The sequence below is a fragment of the Chionomys nivalis genome, chromosome 18 (genome assembly GCF_950005125.1).
Source record: "Chionomys nivalis chromosome 18, mChiNiv1.1, whole genome shotgun sequence".
In the NCBI taxonomy this organism is placed as follows: domain Eukaryota; kingdom Metazoa; phylum Chordata; class Mammalia; order Rodentia; family Cricetidae; genus Chionomys; species Chionomys nivalis.
Window position 1 is genome coordinate 15,343,281 of NC_080103.1, and position 19,601 is coordinate 15,362,881.

General features: G+C 45.4%; 1 protein-coding gene across 1 annotated transcript in view; it reads right to left on the reverse strand.

The window, feature by feature from the left end:
- The window catches only part of Cd101 (CD101 molecule), a 29,598-nt gene that overhangs the window by 8,652 nt on the left and 1,345 nt on the right, over nucleotides 1-19,601 (reverse strand). The window contains exons 2-8 of the mRNA XM_057793938.1: nucleotides 18,490-18,870; nucleotides 16,898-17,311; nucleotides 14,232-14,618; nucleotides 10,019-10,396; nucleotides 8,930-9,334; nucleotides 5,326-5,736; nucleotides 1,227-1,622 (exon numbers count right to left, since the gene is read on the reverse strand). Coding sequence (XP_057649921.1) covers nucleotides 1,227-1,622; nucleotides 5,326-5,736; nucleotides 8,930-9,334; nucleotides 10,019-10,396; nucleotides 14,232-14,618; nucleotides 16,898-17,311; nucleotides 18,490-18,870 — 2,772 coding nt within the window. The remainder of the gene's footprint in view (nucleotides 1-1,226; nucleotides 1,623-5,325; nucleotides 5,737-8,929; nucleotides 9,335-10,018; nucleotides 10,397-14,231; nucleotides 14,619-16,897; nucleotides 17,312-18,489; nucleotides 18,871-19,601) is intronic.

The following is a 19,601-nucleotide window of genomic DNA, read 5'->3' on the forward strand; positions in this document are numbered from 1 at the left end:
AAGAAGCAGCAAAGATAATGAACTGGCAGATACTATAGCCAGTCACGATGCATTGGTCCAGCTGGAAGAAAGAGTTCTTCTTAGTAACACATGCCTCAGAGATGCCCATCAGCTGTCTGATACTACACAAGGCTGAGACATTGGCTGAGGATGACTTTCCTACACAGAGAACTGTCACTCTTTGGCCAAAGGCCTTTGAGTAGCACTTCTCTTTCTTGGTGACTATAAGGCAGCTCTATATGGTATCCTTCCTTCTCTGGTGTCTTCCAAGACACAATAATACAATGGGAAGAGGATACCAAGTGAGCATTGCTGATGTTTGGATTTTAAATGATCATTTCATCCCCTAAAAGATCCTTGTGGGAAAGACTTGCTCCTAGTTTGGTTCCATTAGGAGGTAGTGGTTTCTTCAGGAGAAGGTTCTGATGGGAGATCTTCATGTCACTAAAGGCATGCCAGCTACACACTCCTGCCATGGTGTGTGCCTGTAGATTCAGAGTCCTGGGCCCAAATGTCTGAGACCAGAGTCTCCAAAGCTCTGAGCCACAGTAATTGTTTTCTGTAAGTTGAGTATGTTTGCCTAGTAACATTGTCAAAGACCTGACAGTTTGGTGAGATAAGAAAGAGAGAGAGACAGAAAGGGGGGGGGGGAGATAGAAGGAGAGAGACTGCCAGTCAGTCAGTCAGTCAGTCAGTCAGTCAGTCAGTCAGAGATCCCAGCACTGATCCTCTGAGGAAGAGAGTTTTTAGTTCTGTTAATTTTTCTTCCCTTGACCAAGGGTGTATTTGTGCATAACTGACTTTAGCTCAGCTAGGTCAAAACGCAGAGACGTCATCACAACTATCATCTCATTCTGCCTCATTTTCTTTTCCACCACACAACAGCATCCTGGGATCAGAGGATCGGCCAAGAGGTCAGTGTGCTGGCTGCCCATGTTCCTTGGATATCTGAGCACACATGATGCTGATGGCCTTTTGCTTGGGAAGGGAAAGTCAGAACAGAGCACATGTGCCCATTAGTCAAGTGTCTGTGCCCAAACCTCCTGGAACCTTGAGGGTTCAAATGAGTTACTATGGAGAAAGGCAGTAAAGTCATCATCTTTGAGAAATCTGAAAAATTGTCATTAGTCTGGAAAAAGAAGGAAACAAAGCTAGGAGGAAGCACAGAGGGAAGCCGGATAGGCCAGTGACCCCATGAGCCAGTGGCTGGTTGACCCCCACGTTACCTGAAGGCAGCACCCTGAGCATCATCCGCTGCGACTCATCGGAGGCTTGGTTGAGCCACTTGCCTGGGGAGCCATGTTGCTGCCACTCTGCCACCCTGCACCAGTACATCCCAGCATCCTCCAGCTCCACCCGATGCAGCTTCAGGACAAAGTCTGTGGGAGAGGATCGGTAGCAGTGCAGGGCCCTCCTGCGGCCCTCTTGGCCAAACTCCAGCAAGCCGTCATACTGCAGGTGGGCCAGCATCTGACTCACGGCGTTCTCCCTGCTCCAGTACCATGTCACGGAGTACAGGGAGGCTGGACTGTCAGGGCCGTCCAGGCCGCAGCTGAGGCCCACTTCTTCATGCTCAGTAGCGTTTTCCAACCAGTGCACTTTGCTGACGCGGATCTGACTTCCTAGAAGGCAAAGTGGTGAGCGGTTAGAGAAGAGAGGACTTTTGACACGGTCACCTCTGAGGTGTATCATTTCCACTGGGAGATCTTGTCTGGTATTCTCCAGACATTAGAACCTTCATCATTGATGTTTACCTTTGATCCTTCCCCTTTTTTTCCACACTTGCCAGAACATTCTTTGCTATGAACCAAGCTTACCACTTCCCCCCTTTTGCCTGACCTTTCACCTGATAGACTCTACCACTGAAACAGACACAACTTCAGCAGGGCTTGCAGCTTTCACCTGTCTTTGAACTTCCTCTTTGATCTCCCACAGGTGCTGTTCACAACTTTCAGTGTTCTCTCAAGTTCGGCGTTACACACCAGTCCCACTTCTGAGGAGATCACCTTCACCCACCACACCCAGATGTTATCTCTTGTTCAGACTGCTGAGAGACAGAATTTGCTCGATACCTCAGTATTTTAAGAGAATCTGGTTAACTACAAACATTCCCAAGTTGAGAAGTGCCATTGTGTTGTCTTCGTCAGTTCTTCACCACTGTGGCAAAAAATACCCAAGCAAAACAAGGAAGCAAAGATTTATTGTATGACTGGAGGTTTCAGCCTCCGCGATCCATTAATTCCTATATTTTGCATGTCTATAAAGCTAGCACTATGTGGATGGCTGATAAGGTTTATAACCAACTTGACCTATGACAAGGAGTCCTTGGACCATGGCTTCTGTGGTCCCTTAGTGTCCATGCCACAGATCCCACAGAAGCAGCTTCCTGTGGAATTCTGTGTGAGCAGTGGACTCCAGCCATTTCGCTCTCATCTCAAGGTCAAGTTATTAAAAACAACAACAACAACAACAACAAAACCCACAGAAGCTCAGGGTAGTCTGGAGCTCACTGTGTAAGATAGGATGTCTTTCTGCCTCAGTCTTCCTGGTTGCATGCCACCACACTTGGCTTTCAAAGGAAATGTACTGAATGAATTTACTCTTACATCCTTGAGTCTGATTGGTGGGTCCGGTCAATTCCGAGATACTGCCAAGGTACCTTTCCTTTTGTGCTAGTGCAAAGTTTGTAGCACCAACTTCTGATAGCCACACTTTCCATGAATCCCAACTTGAGTCTCTTTATTGGGCAGATGCCAAGGTTTTCACATTTTCTGCCCTGTTTTTGCTTCTAATTGTCACTGTAAAGCTGGCTAAAAGCAGCTAGCGGTAACCACGTCATAGCCTGAGTTGCCTTAGAATTCTTTCCATTCCTTTTGAGTTCAACCTCACTCAAGTCTTGGGGAATAAACACAATATTCGCCAGAAATCCATAGGAGTGACCTTTAGTCCAATTCCCAATAAAGTCTTCATTTCTTTGCAAAGTTTCACAAGCACAGTCTCTCTGTCCACATTCCTACCAGCATGTTCTTTCACCAGAATTGCCCATTAAGTTCTTTGTAAAGCGTTCTAGAGACGTTCTAGCCTGCTTCTTCAACCTCTTCCAGGCTCTTCCCACAAACCAGTTTCAGATCTTAAGAACCCACTTCATCAGGTTGGATCGCAGCATTAGCCCCACCTCTCTGACATCAATTTCCTGTATGAGTTTCTTTGTTGCTACTGCTGGTGTTGTTGTAACAAATGTCTAAAAGAAAGATTCTAGAGGAAGAATGGTTTGTTCTGTGGATGGCCTCAGAGATTTCAGTCCAAAGTCAGGTGGATTGTTTGCTTTGGGCCCAAGGTAAGGCAGAAGAATGTCAGCGCTGGAATAGGTGGCACAAGCTCCTCTCAGAGTGGCAGGGATGGAGAGAGAGAGAGAGAGAGAGAGAGAGACAGAGAGAGAGAGAGAGAGAGAGAGAGAGAGAGAGAGAGAGAGAGAGAGAGAGAGAGAGAGAGAATATGCCTGCACTATCGTCTTCCTTCTTCTTCTATTCTGTCTGGGACCGCCAGGCTATTTGATAAGACCACACGCATTCAGTCAGGTCTCCACTTAGCAAATTCTCTCTGGAGATGTTCTCCTAAACACACCCAAAACACACCTTACTAACCTCCTAGGTGCCTTTCAATGCAATCTATTCAATGATGAAGACTGCGAGAATTTCTTGATACACTAAAAGATCTAATACTGAGGCCTTATTTCTACCTGGGGAACACGGGCTTGAACCAAAAGACGTTGCCTCCTCAAAACCTGCAGGCACGCCGGGCGGTGGTGGTGCACGCCTTTAATCCCAGCACTCGGGAGGCAGAGGCAGGCGGATTTCTGTGAGTTCGAGTCCAGCCTGGTCTACAAGAGCTAGTTCCAGGACAGGAACCAAAAGCTACGGAGAAACCCTGTCTCGAAAAATCAAAAAAAAAAAAAAAAAAAACCTGCAGGCACATGCCGTCAAGTGTTTGGCCAGGGAGAGTGGAAGGCAAGTATGTCAGCCACACAGACGCAGAATGTAGGAAACATCAATGCAGTGGTGGTGGGCCCTCTGGAGCATCCACACAGGAGTAAACAGTAGGATCCACAAGTCTAGGGCTCAGATATCAAAATCCAAAGATGTAAGTGACAGTTTAGCCAGGACAGTGGTGTAGAAGCCCTGAGAGCAGCAGAGACTAAAGCAGAAGAGCCCACGAGCCTTCCCTGAGGAACCCACAAACTTAAAGGAGACAGGGGAGCGGCCTGGAGAGGAAGCAAGGCAGAGATCTCTTCTAAGCTATGTTTTACCCCTGCTTCTCTCCCAGACCGAGCTCCCCCTATGGCAAGAGCTGTGTCTTTTTCATCTTTGCAGTTCTGTTTCCTGGCATATGGGAATGTCCAGTTATAATCTTAGGGTTTTTTTCTTTTTAATGTCACCTTGAAAATAGTACTTGAAGCACCACATTAGATGGAGTTATTTACATCATGCTGTTGGCTCTTGTCCAGTTCCTTAGCCGTGACGCCCATTTGACTTTAACCCACAGTTAGAGGTGACCCAGCCAGTGCGGAGAGACCTAGACAAGCCTGCCCGCCTTCAGACAGCAGTGCTCAGACTAGCTCAAACGGATGGAAGTTCCATTACAGTTTCGAAGATCTCCAGAGGTGGAGAAGGCTCCCCCAGTAAGCCATTCCAACAGTTAACTACTTCTATTTGCCTTATGTTTAGGCAGCCAAATGTTGAAAAGCAATTTCTCCACACGTCCCCATAGAGTTGTACAGTTTCTGTTCACAGTGGGAGAAATATGCTTCGTATTACTCTTTCTCTGCCAAATTACAGTAGAGCCCCACTGGAGTGACACCGCTTGTTATTATAGAGATCTGGAGATACGATTCCCTGGGCAGCTGCACAGACCAGGCTGCCAAGCTGCCAGGCAGACCAGGCAAAGGGATCTTGTTCCCACTGGAGCTCAAAACCTCAAACTGATTCACCTTAAGTAACCTCTCCTCTTTTGGCGGGCGACCAGGTCCCGTGGGCATTTGTAGGTGGCCATTACTCTTATGGTCCAGATTTTTGTTGTTACTGTTGTTTTGTTTGGTTTGGTATTTTAGAGAGGGTTTCTCTGTGATAGCCAGGACTGTCCTGGAACTCGCTTTGAAGATCGGACTGTCCTCGAACTCACAAAGATCTGCCTGCCTCTGCCACTCTTTGCCACCACCACCCGGCCAGATGATATGTTTAATCTCTTCACAGTCACACCCTAGATGCTGTTGGAGAAAAGCCGGCCATCTTATAGAAAGACATATGACAACACCCTTCTGAGGTTTACCTGTGGGCCTGAGTTTCAATTCTGTGAGTCCTGAAGTCTTTCTTTCAAGCTTTTGCCAAGTACCATTTGTAGATAAGAGCCATTCCTCCGCGGCACAATGGTAGTGACCCTCGTCATTGGCTTCCATGTTCAGAATGTTCAGCAGAAACAAATCTTGGGAAACTTTCTCAGAATGAAATTTTTGCTTGCTCTGAGGGGTTTGAAATGCATCTCCGTATTTTACAACATTGGTTTGGTCTATTTCTAGGATCTTCAGATAGGACTCACTTGTAGGAGCGGGAGAAAAGAACCAAGTGATGGCTAACGGAAGGTTTCCAGCAGACCGGGACAAGACGGAACATTCTATATGTGTGCTGGAGCTGATGGGGAGCTCTTGGACTTGACTACTGGAGTTCAAACTCAGTTTGCTTTCTGAATGAAAAGGATAAAAAGAGTTACTTTGTTAGGGAAAACAAAATACAGAATTTCAAGCTAGCACTTCAACTAGGGAAGACAGCCATCATGTGGATGAATTCCCTCTCAGTAGATGCCCTTAGCTGTTCATTCAGCTTTGACACCATTCAAAATCTGACGAAGCCACCCTTCCCATCCCAGGCTGCGTGTGGCTAAGAATAGCTGTGACTGTGGCCCAACACAAAATTGCCAACTTACTTAAAATACTATGAAATTTGATTTCATTCTTCATACTTCGGCTGTGCATAAACTTTGTAGATGACAGTGTTGTGTTACAATGTCAAAAGACCGGACATGCCTGTGAGAATTCTGTGTGATTGCAAGTTGATGTCTCTCTTCATAACGTCCACCTGCTCATCCTCATTCTGTCCTTACTGTGTGGGGAGGGGGGAAGCCCTGGGAAAAGAGGCCAGCTCTTCCCCACACTATAATACTGTTGCACTCAGCAGAGGCATCTCGTCCATAGCATGTCTGCATCATTCTGAGAGCTCTCTGTCTCTGTGTGTTTACTATATGAACTGCTCCTAAGACCCCGATTTGTTAAAGTCTAGTCAGAGCTGCCTTCAAACACGAGCAAGCAAGAGGACGTTGTGCATGGGCTATGAAAATTGTGTCTCTTTTTTCTGCAGCCATGCCACTGGGAGGATTTCATGTGGGAAGGGACTCTGCCATCTTTTAACCCCAGTGGCTGTTCCTTTGTCACAGATGCACAATGAATCTTATTCTCATTCTCACTTCTTGCTGATCTCTCGACTGCTGTTGATGCTGCCAGAAGGTTCCTTTATTCCCCCTCAACAAACATATATTAATCACATATTCTGTCACATACCAGACTATTTTAGGTATTTTGTGAACACTTCCTATCAGTGAATCAGTTTGGAGCAGCAGTTCTCAACCTGTGGGTCGTGACCCCTTCGGGGGTGTTGACCAACCCTTTCACAGGATCCTATCAGGTATTTATGATTCATAATAGTGGCAAAATTACAGTTATGACATAGCAACAAAAATAATTTTATGGGTGGGGGGTCACCACAACAGAAGGAACTGTATTAAAGGGTCAAAGCATTAATTAGGAAGGTTGAGAACCACTGGTTTAGAGGAAGATATAAGACAGGAACAAAGACTCACATGTATAACAGAGATATGCAGAAATGCAACAAATATCAGGATCACCCAGCAGGTTTACCTAACCCAAGGACAGGAATGGGGAGAGACTTCCTGGAGGAGGCAACTCTGAGCTAAGACTTGAAGATTAATAGTAGTCGTTCAGATGAATAGAGAGCAAAGGAATTCCACATAAAAGGAACAATTTGAATAATGGCTTTGAACACGCGATACATGTGGATTATCAAACTTCAGGCGGTTCAGTGTGGTTGGGTCAGATCTAAGACAAAAAGTAGGAAGCCCTGGAGAAACAGCTGCGTGGGATTACCGAAAGTCTTTCAGGGTTTGCCAGGAGAGTTTGGACATGAAGAGGACACAGCTTCTAATCTGGGGCGCTGGGATGTGGTAAGGACAACAGGAACAGTATGGAAGGGACATCTTTGGACAATGATGATAATGTAGGCTCTGACACTGAGTACAGGCATGTCTGGGAAGCAGTTAGATAGGAATCCCAAGACCAGAAGGAAAACCATTCTGAACAATGAATGTGGAAGTTGTCAATGGGTGGATCGTATCCACAGGCAGAAAGGATTTTCCCTAGAAAAGCCTGGAGGGTTAGAGGACACGTCAAGCTTGAATCCCAAAGAATGGATGTTTTTAACGAAAACACTGGGCTCACTGGGACAAATGCTTGCCTACCCTGGAAGAGAATCAGAAGTTCAAGGTCATTCTTGGCTACGTAATTCATCTGATGCTAACCTGAGTTAAGAAAAAGAAAGCAAAGCCAAGCGTGCAGCCCACACCTGTAATCCTAGCACTTAGGAGGCTGAGGCAGGAGGATCAGCCCGCACTACAGAATAAGACACTGTCAAAAAACAAAACACACACACACAAAAAATTTAAATAGTGACTCCATGGAGGAGGAGAATACAAGAGAATGAGAAGAAATCATTAGTAGTAGGAAGAAAACTTCCTGTCATTGGGTCGAGAACAAAGTAAATAAATAAATAAATAAATAAATAAATAAATAAAAGATTAGAGATTTATGGAATCAATCTCAAACATCAGGGAAGGACAAGGAAATTAAGGCATGAATTCATGAGTAAGGTCATTACTATGAGCACAAATAATTCTCAGCAACACAGAGATGGTGGTGGCTGCCACGCCTGAGCATCTGCTTGGCAAGCCAGGCACTGCAGTAGGCATGCTACAGACACACCTCAGTTCACGTGCACACCAGCAATTTACAGAAGCAGTGACTGAGGTGGGGGTAGATTAAGTAACGTGTAAAACCCTGGCTGCATCACCATCCCGGGAAAATACAAGTCAGGAGAGAGAAAGCACACGCATGGCCTAGCAGAACTTCAGTTTGGCTGGGTTTTACTTTTAGCCTCTGTGAACTATTATTAAGTTAAGACTGATTTGACTGAAGCCATAGGTTCTCTCTTGTATGTTAACACATTTAAAGAGGTAGCTAAGTGTATTCTAATGGAATCGACATGATTGCCACCACTTCTAAACATGAGAAAGGTGTTGGGTCACTGGCAGGGACCAACCTAAAAGATTGTGCCCTCTGGAGGGAGGCCCTTGAGGACCTGCTGTGCCAAACGGTATCTTTTAGCTGCTGGCAAAAGAAAGTCCCAGCAGATGGGAAAAGGCACAGAGCGGTAGTCATTAGTTGGTGTGGAGGTATTTCATTGTTTTAATAATGGTCAGTATGGTTCCCATGTGTGCTGGCTTTGTGTTCATACCACCATACATGCTTACTTTACCACCACAAATGCAGTGACTGGGTATTTTTGTTTACTTCTATAGTTTACACAAAGTTGGGGGAGGAGTTTTGTTGTTGTTACAGTTTGAGACAGAGGCTCGAATTGTAGTGTCGGCTGACCTTGAATTCTCAATCTTCCTGCCTCAGCCTCCTGAGTACAGGGATTATAAGAGTGCATAATCACACCTGACCAGAAAAAAATAAAAAGATTCTTTTCTAATTTTTTTTTTTTTTACCCCTTTTTAAAAGCAGGGATCAATTTCGCGCCTTCCTTACCTGGAAAAGTGACAGTAATCCTCACTGGGTTAGAGGTGGCAGATACCCGGGCTGGGCCACTTGTGTACAGGGAATTCCTGTCATAACCTTCCACCGTGCACCGATACACCCCGGTCTCCTCCACGGAGGCATCGTGGATTTGGAGTTGAGAGCGGAGTGAAGACTGTGAAACCTTTGTCTTCCTGTGGAACTGGGAGAGGTCGTTCCCCCATTCAACTGTGCCATTGTGGGTGATCCGAACTAGCTGATGGAAGGCTCCAGAACCAGCTGGCTGGAACTGCCACGTCACTGAGCATGGCAGCTCGAGGTCCGAGTGGTTGGCCCTCACTATGCAGGACAGGTCGAAGGTGTGGGTGAGTGTCACGTGTGGCTGACGGCTCATCAGACGAACCTGTAAACTTGATTCTGTGGGGGGGAAGTGAGACACGCTTCCTGTTTACCAAGCCCCAGCGCAGGACGTCCAAGTTTTCTCAATGGCACCCTTCACACAGGGACACACATTTGTGCTCCTGGACTATCATGAATTTGGGGGTACAGTCTGTCCCGAATCCCAACCCCAGCCCTCCCAAGTTTCCCGCATTGCCGCCGACTGTTCCCAGCAGCCACAACAAACAGGCAGTGTTTCCACAGTGTGCCACTCAGACAGCTGCGCTGAGCAAGTGGAACACTCACAGCCGGGGTCTGGCCTCCTTCCTCTCCCCACTCAGCAAGTAGAACACGCACAGCCAGTGTCTGGCCTCCTCCCCACCCCCAGGGTTCAGCATCACTCTCTCGCTTGGGCTAGAAAAGACTTTGGGATGCCCAGGCTGCTGCCAGAACGGAACAGGCTTGGCTCCATTCATCTGGAAGCCAACTCCTATTCATAGGGGTTTGTGCTCAACTTTGAACAATTCACAAGCTGCGCTCTAGAACCATCTATAAGGATGAATGAACTCGAAGGTTAGTCGGCAGGCCTGATAGGTAGATCCTGCTTCATTTATCGTGGGGGTACCTACACAACTGGCAGGGGGTCTGGATGACCCTACTCAAACTGCAGTATAGAACGAAGTGATTGACACACATTCAGAAAAGGATTCCCCAGATACTCACTCAGAGATTTGACAGTGATTGCAATCTTTTGGGTCCACTGCAACTCTTTGGCCTGGTTCTGGAGCCTCTCCGACACTCTGCATTCATAGGTGCCACTGTCTGTGACCATGGCCGAGACGATCTCCAGCCGAAAGGTGGCCCAGTCCACTTTCTCCAACCTTTTGTTACTGTGGGACCTGGGGCCTGGAGAAGAGACTCCCAGCTGAACAGTACCATCTTGTTCCATGCCAGCCACAAACACAGGTGTGGTCTGGGCCTGTGGGATGAGCCACCAGCTCACAGACAGAGGACCTGCATCCCCACCTGCCTTGCAGAGAAGGGTAAGCTCCTCTCCTTCCCACACGGCCTGCTGCTCGGCAGACACGGTCACATTTCTTGCTGTGGATTACAGATTATGGAAGAAAAGTGCTTTAATTAAACAGAAACATTTCTAAAATACAGTGGCATTGAATTATAGAGATTTGACTTGCTTGTGACAAATCAGAGCTGGTTGATTCCTCCTTATCACACCCAGAACAAAGATCTGCCAAACGTTTAAATCGTAAATGGATGAATGGATGGATGGATGGATGAATAGATAAACGTATGTATGTATGTATAGATAAATATGTGTGTATGCATGTGTGTATATATATGTATAGATGGGTGGATGAGGGAGTGAACAGATGGATGAGTGGATGGATGGATGTGTAGATGATAGATAGATAGATAGATAGATAGATAGATAGATAGATAGATAAATGTAGATGGATACGTGTGCATGTGTGTATGTATGTATAGATGGGTGGATGAGTGGGTGCATAGATGGATGAGTGGATGGATGTATAGATGATAGATAGATAGATAGATAGATAGATAATAGATAGATAGATAGATAGATGTAGATGGATAAGTGTGCATATGTGTGTGTGTGTGTGTGTGTGTGTGAAATAAAATTTTCCTAAGATAATCATCACAAAGTAGAAACAAGACAGGTGATACGTACACGATTCGTAACATACACTTATTTTTCCTACTGTTTTGTTCAGTCATCCCATCCTGAAAAATATCCAGTTGAGCAAATATCTGATAGTATTTTGTTTGATTCATTAGGGCGAGTAAATGATCCCGAACGTAATGAAGTCCTGATGACTTAAATGTTTAGGGTACTTGTTTTGTTTTTAGAGTACAGGCTGTCTGGGTTTTCAATACGTTCTCTGTCTTCCTATTTACTGTGCCCTAGTCAGTCCTAATCCACTCAGGGTGTGTTTTAAACAGGGTAAGAAAATTAACTAGGTCTCTGTGTATAATACTACCATTAAAAAGAAACTAATTTGGGGAAATGTATATTTATATATACACAAGTCATGTATACAGATGCATATCTATCTATCTATCTATCTTTTATCATCGGCAAAGATAGTCTTCTTATGTTTGAATTACTGTGCATAACTATAAATGTAAGGCTGGCTCCCAGATGGGAAATTCAAAACCTGGAGAAATGTAAGTATTCACTCAACAAATGCTTATTGTGCAAGGTCCTGTCCCGGCTGCTCTGTGGGCCATGCAGACATATCAGGAGCTCCCGCGTCCTGGGCAGCCCAGCACTAAAGGCCAGCCACCACCACCCAGAGGCAGAACGACTCAGGGCAGCACACTTGACCTCTCTGAGCCTTCGCGTTGTTTTCCAGGAAAAATGAGGGTAATAACAACAGCCACATTTTGCTTTGTTGAAAAGATTGAACAAAGGCCACACAAAGGGCTTAGGCCCTGGGCTACAGAGAGTACTGAAAAGGGGTTAGCTATTACCATTAGTGTTTAATAAGAGACACTGGCAACAGCGGAGGTAGTTCAGAGCAAAAAGAGAAAAATAAAACAGAACCAGCATTAGAAATCTAAAGGGGATCTAAACGAATCTGCAAATTGCTCTTCCCCACCGCTTCAGGCAGGCACGCACCAGCTACAACAGCAGCATAAAGACTAATCTTCATAACCAGGTGGAGCAAATTATCAAACCTGCCTCTGCATTGTGGGTGTCAGAGGCACGATCATGCTATCTGCCTTTTGTTTTTAATATAAAAATGACTCATAACTGAAATTTAGAAACTAGAAAGAAAATGACTAGTCATAATTTCACCACTGTAACATAGCCATCGTGATTAGTTTCAGGTAACATCCCTTCAAGCATTCACTGTGGCCATTAGCCTCATAGTCAGAAGAAAGGCACAGGGAGAGTGGGTGTTCCCTTCTGTTTGAAATATTCATGGATGAGCCGGGCGGTGGTGGCGCACGCCTTTAATCCCAGCACTCGGGAGGCAGAGGCAGGGGGATCTCTGGGAGTTCGAAGCCAGCCTGGTCTACAAGAGCTGGTTCCAGGACAGGAACCAAAAAGCTACAGAGAAACCCTGTCTCGAAAAATCAAAAAAAATAAAATAAAATATTCATGGACCAATAAAAATCCGCTCATATTTCAAATAGCAGTTTGACTTTCCAAAACAGAATGTTAGACAAGGTCCTCAATAAATATGTTAATAAGTTTTCCAGTTGCTACATGCTAGGCCCAGGTTGGACTCCAACCTATGGAAAAAAAAAAACCCTCTTTATCATTGAAAGATAAGTCCCCGGGACCAGGAGTGGAATGCCATGACGCACCCTTTGGAGCTCCCAGGGTCAAGTTCCTATACACGGGATTTAGGGAAGTTGGTAGATATTTGCCTGGAAACTTCAGAGTTTTAGTGAGTTCTGTGTAAATATGTAAACCACCCACATTGTCTTTCCTGAACCCTAGAAACTTAGACCAAATGTTTAGCGTGTAAACTGACACCAGGACACTTCCTATCCTGCCACTCTCGTCCAGGGCTTGCTATCTTCCTCCAGAGCCACTGGGGAGCGGGGAGCAGAATGCCGAAGAGGCATCCATCTATCTTTGGAGACACCCTAATGAGCAAGTGTAGCAAGATAGCTTTCATTTTAGCTCAGTTTATTTTTAATTAAAATTTCTTCCCCTAGTTTTTGCTTTTGGGCAAATTTTCTTTCTAGACTTTGACTTTAACACTCAGTCCAGACGATTCTAATATTGGTTCTGGGTGCGTCTGTTTTTGCTCTATGTAAAGCACTGATTATTCAAACATAATTAAAGTCACTCAACCTCCATAAAGCAAGGATGAACTAAGTGACTGTCCTGAGTCTGTCTTCTGTTGCAATAACGAAATATCTGAGACTGGGTAATGGATAAGGAGGTTCGTGGTGCTCACGATTCTGAGGGTTTAAAGAATCCAGATATTGCAGTACTGGCATGGTGAGGACCCTCCAGCTACAGCAGAACTTTATGGAAGAGAAAGGGAAGCCGGAGCAATAAGCACCCATGGTGGCCTCGTTTATACAGTCCTGTCTCCCACGGTGGCATTAATACATCCGTGAGAGTGGAGTTCCCACAACCTCATTGTGTCCACATCACTACACTGGGGACCACACTGAGCCTCTGAAGGGCAATTAGACACAGGGCACAGCAGTGGCTCACGCTGTTTCATTCACAGGGATGCTCAGGACTAGTTGAGCAGACATCTCACCGCATCACAACAAGCATAGAGAATGGAGTCTGTCTGCTTTCATTTGTCTCCTCATTTCTCACTGAGTCAGAATTATGACCCGCTGCAAGTTAACGTAACGAGATTAGCAGAAAGCAATTGAAAAATGGCTGCCCTGCCTCAACTCAAGGTCAGTTTACTTGGCCGTGTGTTCCCCAGGAAAAGGGACTCTACCCCCGCTCAACCCCCATATACACATACATTCACACACACTGGTACACACATGTGCAGTATATTCATGCACTTGTAAGCCTATGCTCATGTGTGTACATGTGTACAAACACATAAAGTCAGAGGACTTTATTAATACAGAAAACCTAGCATACAAAAAAAATGTAACCCAAAAAGCCAAATAGACTCAAACAACGTAAGATGACAAGAAGGGACTTAAGGGCACCTACTTGTGTCATTTTATAGACAAGAGAGTTGAACTGAGATAAATGAAGAGAGGTACCCATGGCCTATGTCTCAGGAATTGAACTCCCAACATCTTGGCTAGTCTTGATACATTCCCCTCCTTCACTTCACCTCCAGTGGGGTCTGACAGACTCCAGACTCTAAAGGAAGATGCCTACTGTGTTCCTGTACTACCCAGGGAGGGCGAGTCTGAAGACAGCACCATCTGTGGCTATCCCCATGTCACATACCTGCTGGCTCTCTCAGCTTCACCTGGGTGACTGAGGACTGCTTTCTCTGAAGAACCTGCCAGGAGTTGGTCTGAGTTCTCAGCACCTCTGCCACCTCACAACTGTAGGTGCCTACGTCCTCTGGACCCACAGAGAAGATCTTGAGAGAGAAAGCCTGGGGGTTTAACTTTGAAACCTGCAGCAGTCCTTGACTTGCTCTGTCTCTGTAGTCTGTCTTCAGGCTCAGGACCCCACCAGCATCAATTTGGGCAATTTCCTTCCCGTTGAGGAGCCAAACTCCCTGAAACTGCAGGTCACTGCCCCTGCCAACAACCAGGCAAATAAGTTCCAAGGGTTTTCCTTCAGCAGGTGAGCTCCTGGCTGTGATGTTCACTTCAAAATCTCTTGCTGGTCAACAAAAGCAAGGCAGATGTTTAGAAAACCCACAGTACTTGCCCCCTTTCAGCACACGAGAAATGAGATCTGTGATAGCAATACCACGGTTGCATCTTATGTAGCCTTTCAGTTCCATGGTGGCTGTGAGTTCCCTACTCCAAAACAGCCCCACAGTGAAGGAAAATCACAAAGTCCCTGACTATTCCTAATCACCCAGAAACGACAGTATCCATGGTTTTCTGAAAGCAGTCCCCAGCAAGTAAAAAGCATGCAACAGTTGTGTTAAGTATCTACTTAGGCGTGCCTCCTTAATTAAAAAGTGAAATATTTCATGCTGTGTTGAATTGCTGTAAATTATGATTTCTGGTTTTCTCTTTCATTTTTGTGCTGGGCATTGAACCTGGGCCTCACTGAGTGCTGGGCTATCACTGCTTGCTCTGAGCCATTATCCCCAGCCTTTATTTCTTACTTTGTTCATTTGTCTAAGAAACAATCATAGAATTTTTCTAACTTCTGAGCATATGTGATATGACTTTGTAGGACCTAGTGAGTGTATCTCAGACACTTGAGGGCCATAGGATGATTTGTAATGGAGCAGAGTAACATATAAAGTTAGTGATCCACCACTAGAATATTCCTTTCCACGGTATGTTGTGGAATATCATATTTGTTTAACTATGTAAAGACGTGTTGCTTTTGTTTATGTTGCATTTTTTTTTTAACTATGTAAAGATGCATTACATTGGTTTCACTTTGTCTGCCTAAAACACCTGATTGGTCTAATAAAAAGCTGAATGACCAATAGCTAAGCAGTAGAGGGATAGGCAGGGCAAGCAGGCAGAGAAAACAAGTAGTAGGAGGAATTTAGACTCAAGAAAAAATAAGGGAGAAAGAGGGAGATACCCAGACCAATCAGCCAGACAGCCACTGAGGAAGCAAGAAATAGGACATATGGAGTGAAATAAGGTGAAAGCCCTGAGGTAAAATGTAGATGAAGAGAAACAGGTTAATGTAAGTTATAAGAGCTAGTGGGACAAGCCTAAACTAAGGCCAAGCATTCATAACTAATAATACGTCTTCATGTAATGATTTGGGGTCTGGCAGTCCAAGAAAGTCTGCTACATTTGGTGCCCCACATTTGGCGCTAAAATGCTGTTTTACCTTCCTCACAGTGGCTATACATTAAACACTAGAGGCCCAACTGCTCATTTTAAACACTAGAGGCCCAGCTGCTCAGGTTGTAGCCTGGGGGGGGGGGGGTGGAATTCTTTCCCCCAGACAATGGCTCTGTTGCTACTATGAAAGGTCACTTTACTGAATCTCTATTGTTCTAATAAAACTTGAAATTCAAAGGCTGGTGTGAAAACCTGCCAGCGCATAGAGTTAGAGTAGCGACTGGCTAATTTTCTGTCTTTGCTGGCATCCCCAGAAGCCCCTCTCTTTTTATCCCACCTCTTTCTGCTACTTCCTGTCAACTAGTTGCTAACTCTACCTTTCTGAGCCCAGGTTAATTTTATTTAATAACACAAATGCAACACATAGTTAAACAAATACAGCATAAACGAATGTAATACAGTTTTGCCTAGTTAGACAAATATTCCACAGCAACAGTGGATACTCAGTTTTAGCTTGGACCAAGGCACATAAAGAGACCAGAAAATGACCAGGCCTTTCTGTCTACTTTTGACAAAAATGTCAGTGGATCATAAAAGGTGACAATTTCAAGTCTGGTGGAAAGACATTCTGTTACTAACAGGGACAAGGCTTCATAGTGGAAATTATTGCAGCATTGAGGCCCAGCTGCCTGTGGTAGGCAGTCTTAGGAGAGAGGCAGATTTGACTTTGGAAGTAGGTTCCTCTTTTCCCCAGCAGGGATTAGAACGTACTCAGGGTGTTGTAACTATGGTCCTTTGTTTTGAAAACATGGGGCTGACCAAATTATGGGATGATTATTTGACCTACAATAAAATAATAAAGATAACATGCTTACAAAATGCCTGACAAACATGGTTATAAAATCATGTCCAAGGCTGGTTTGTGGCATCCAATCTAGCTGTTTCATATTTCTTGTCCCATATAAAATCTCACATGAGCAAAGCCAAAATGGAACATTCTGGAACACCTCCACTTTAGTTATGCTTCCCAGATGACAAACACAAAATTAACTTAAACTTTTTATCTACTTTTTAGGAAAAGTCAATAAAAGGTTTAGAAAAAAAAAAAAAGCTATCCGGCTATCCCTAGTGTAACCACTGACAGCAAGTTCACAGGTTTCCTGAGAAGATAATTACCAGCCGGCTGGATCTTCAGAGCTGTTTGATCTGTCCGCTTCCTTGTGATCAAAGTCCACGTTTCATCTGGATCCTGAATCCATTCTGTGGCCTCACAGAACAACTGGCCTTGGTCTGAGGGCTGGAGCCTGCCTATGGACAGCTTGAAGGAGGTGGCACCCAGCTTGTCCAGCCGCACGTCACCAGCCGCGAACCTAGCTGCATAGGAGGGCCCGGGGGCCAACAGAAAATCCCTGGAGAGAGAAATGATCTCAATGGCTTGGCTCTCTCCTTCCCGCATCAGGTACCAGGTGAGAGCGAGGTGGGTATGTTGAGCTGTTGCTTTGGTTGCCTCGCATGTGAGTTCTAATGGCTCACTTTCCTTCTTCCTGAGCGTCTGGGAGGGCATGGTGGCAGAGAGGGTGTCGGGAATCACTAGGAACAAAGCAACAGTGGTCATGTGACTGGTCCATGTTTCCTTCATTAGACCCTCTCAAGGGAAGGTGGCACCTACATCTTATCTCAAAGCACATCCTTTGAGTTTGCTTTTCTAATGCAGGCCTTCCCAATTGTTGAGGGATATTGGGAACTTCGCACAGCTAGTGGCTCAGTGATGTCTGGCCCTGGCTTTGCTCCATCAGCATAGGCTAGAGCCAGGTTAGCTACTCAGCCACCAGGGGAAGGAGCACTGGAGCTTCTAGGTCTAGATTATGGCCTTCAGCCTTCCTGCGTCTCTAGATGCACATGAGTGGCTCGCTTCCTTTCCCTTCCCAGACCCTAATCTGCGTTCTCCATTACAGAGCCCTGAAATCATATCATTTGTTATTCAGATCCCCAATGCAATCTTTCCCAAAGTTTTCATAGCCCTCGTAGGACCCTACCACTCTCTTCTTCCTCAAATGTAAGCCATCCAGCCCAAGCCCGTGTGAAAGCAGCACAGAGATGGAGTCACCAGATGCTCCAGACACTGCTCTAAGAGGTGGGTGTCCCCAGGAGCTTGGAAGTGGTGGAAGATGTGCATATAAATAGCCAGTTATGGCATAACTGGGCAAATGCTGGTAAACACAGTGTGAGCAGGGAACTAAGAAGAATTAAGTTGGGGTAGGCCCTGAGGCGATCTAAAGGTTTCTGAGAAGGTGGTAATGTTGAATCTGCATCCTGGAATTCATGGAGGTGTCTGCTAAACTGCAAAAGAAAGCTAGATACACCAGGCAAATGACAGTTGCAGGAATTCCTATAGAAGTCTCCATAGGACAACGTGATAGAAAATGGTGGTTGGAAAATAACCACCCTACGGTTAATGACATCACCTATGATATTAGTGCTATCTCTCTTAGCAAGTTGCAAGGTGATATGGGGTGAGGGGACAAGCAAAAGTCTATCTAATGCTTTGCTACTACCAGCTTATGAGTGGGGACCTTGGAAATGCCCCCACAATGGCTCAATCTGTGTGGGGTAGGTCACTGAGAAAACTTGAGACCCCTACTTGTAACACATTTCCAAAATACTTGGAGGGGTATCCAGAGCAAGCAGCCTAGTGGAAAGCCTTTCGCATGGCAGGGCACTGTGATGGTGGAGACAGGCTTGCCAGGGGCTAGCTAGCAAGAGCTCACCGGTTAGATCTGTCTTCGCACTGTAACTTCCCAAGTACTTCCTATCCGTGTTGGGGGTGTGGCACTCATATTCGCCAGCATCCTTCATCTGGAGCTTTGTGATGTGCAGCAGGACCGAGTTGCCCCGCAGCCTCTCCACGTAGATCTCCTTGCTCTTCACCCTCTGGGCATACACTGCGTAAGAGAAGCTGGCATCCTTGGTACTGATGATCTGGACTTCCCTGGTCGGGGCTGTTGCCAGGTAAATGGACCACTGGAAATCCTGCATAGAAGGTCCCTGATGACCACTTACGTTGCAGCTGATGCTGACAGGGTAACCTTCGGCTCTGTACAGAGGGCCTTCTTGAATTTTCACTTCCCTCTGGCCGAGGCTGAGCTTAGCTTGCAAGTCGGAGGAAGGAAGGGGAATAAAAATAGATGAGCGCTCTAATTCCCAGGGTACCACATCATGTAGCTCTCTATATTACCATCCTAGTAAATGAGATCTCAGGTTATTGGTTATCATCACCTCAAATCTTCACTGCCTTCCTTAGGCTGGCTGGCAGCGGAATGGCTCAGTGAGGTCACTGCTCCTCCGTTACTTAAGCTAGCATAGGCCTGGTCTCCTTTTGAAAACGTTTAGCTTCAACCATGTACCAAGACCACACCCACAAAGCAACAGCGTGTCTAAATGGACTTACTTAAAAGGTAATATAATATCTGATTTTTTTTGTGTGGTATTTTATGGCAAAACAGCATAAACCACCAAACCTCAAATTCCATGACACAGTTTCTCTCACGCAAGGGCTTTCAAGAGAGGCAAAGTCCTCAGCTCTGCTCTTGACTTAAAGGTCTTAGTCTTTCTTGCTGGCTAGTTGGAGATATTTGTAGCTCTTAGCCATGTCTGATGCAAAAGTAGATAAAAGGAGCACCGGAAGTGGCGACAACACTTCCTGTCTACTGTAAAGGTTTTTCTTTTCTATTTGCTTTTGCTTCATTTTGCTGTTTTTGCTTTCTGATTTCTTAGAAAGGCCCATTCACTTGACCGAGAAATCTAGACAGGATGCTTTATGAAGCCCTGCAGGTTCTTTGCTCAGAGTTTAATTTTTTTCTTATGGTTTTCAGCTAGGATA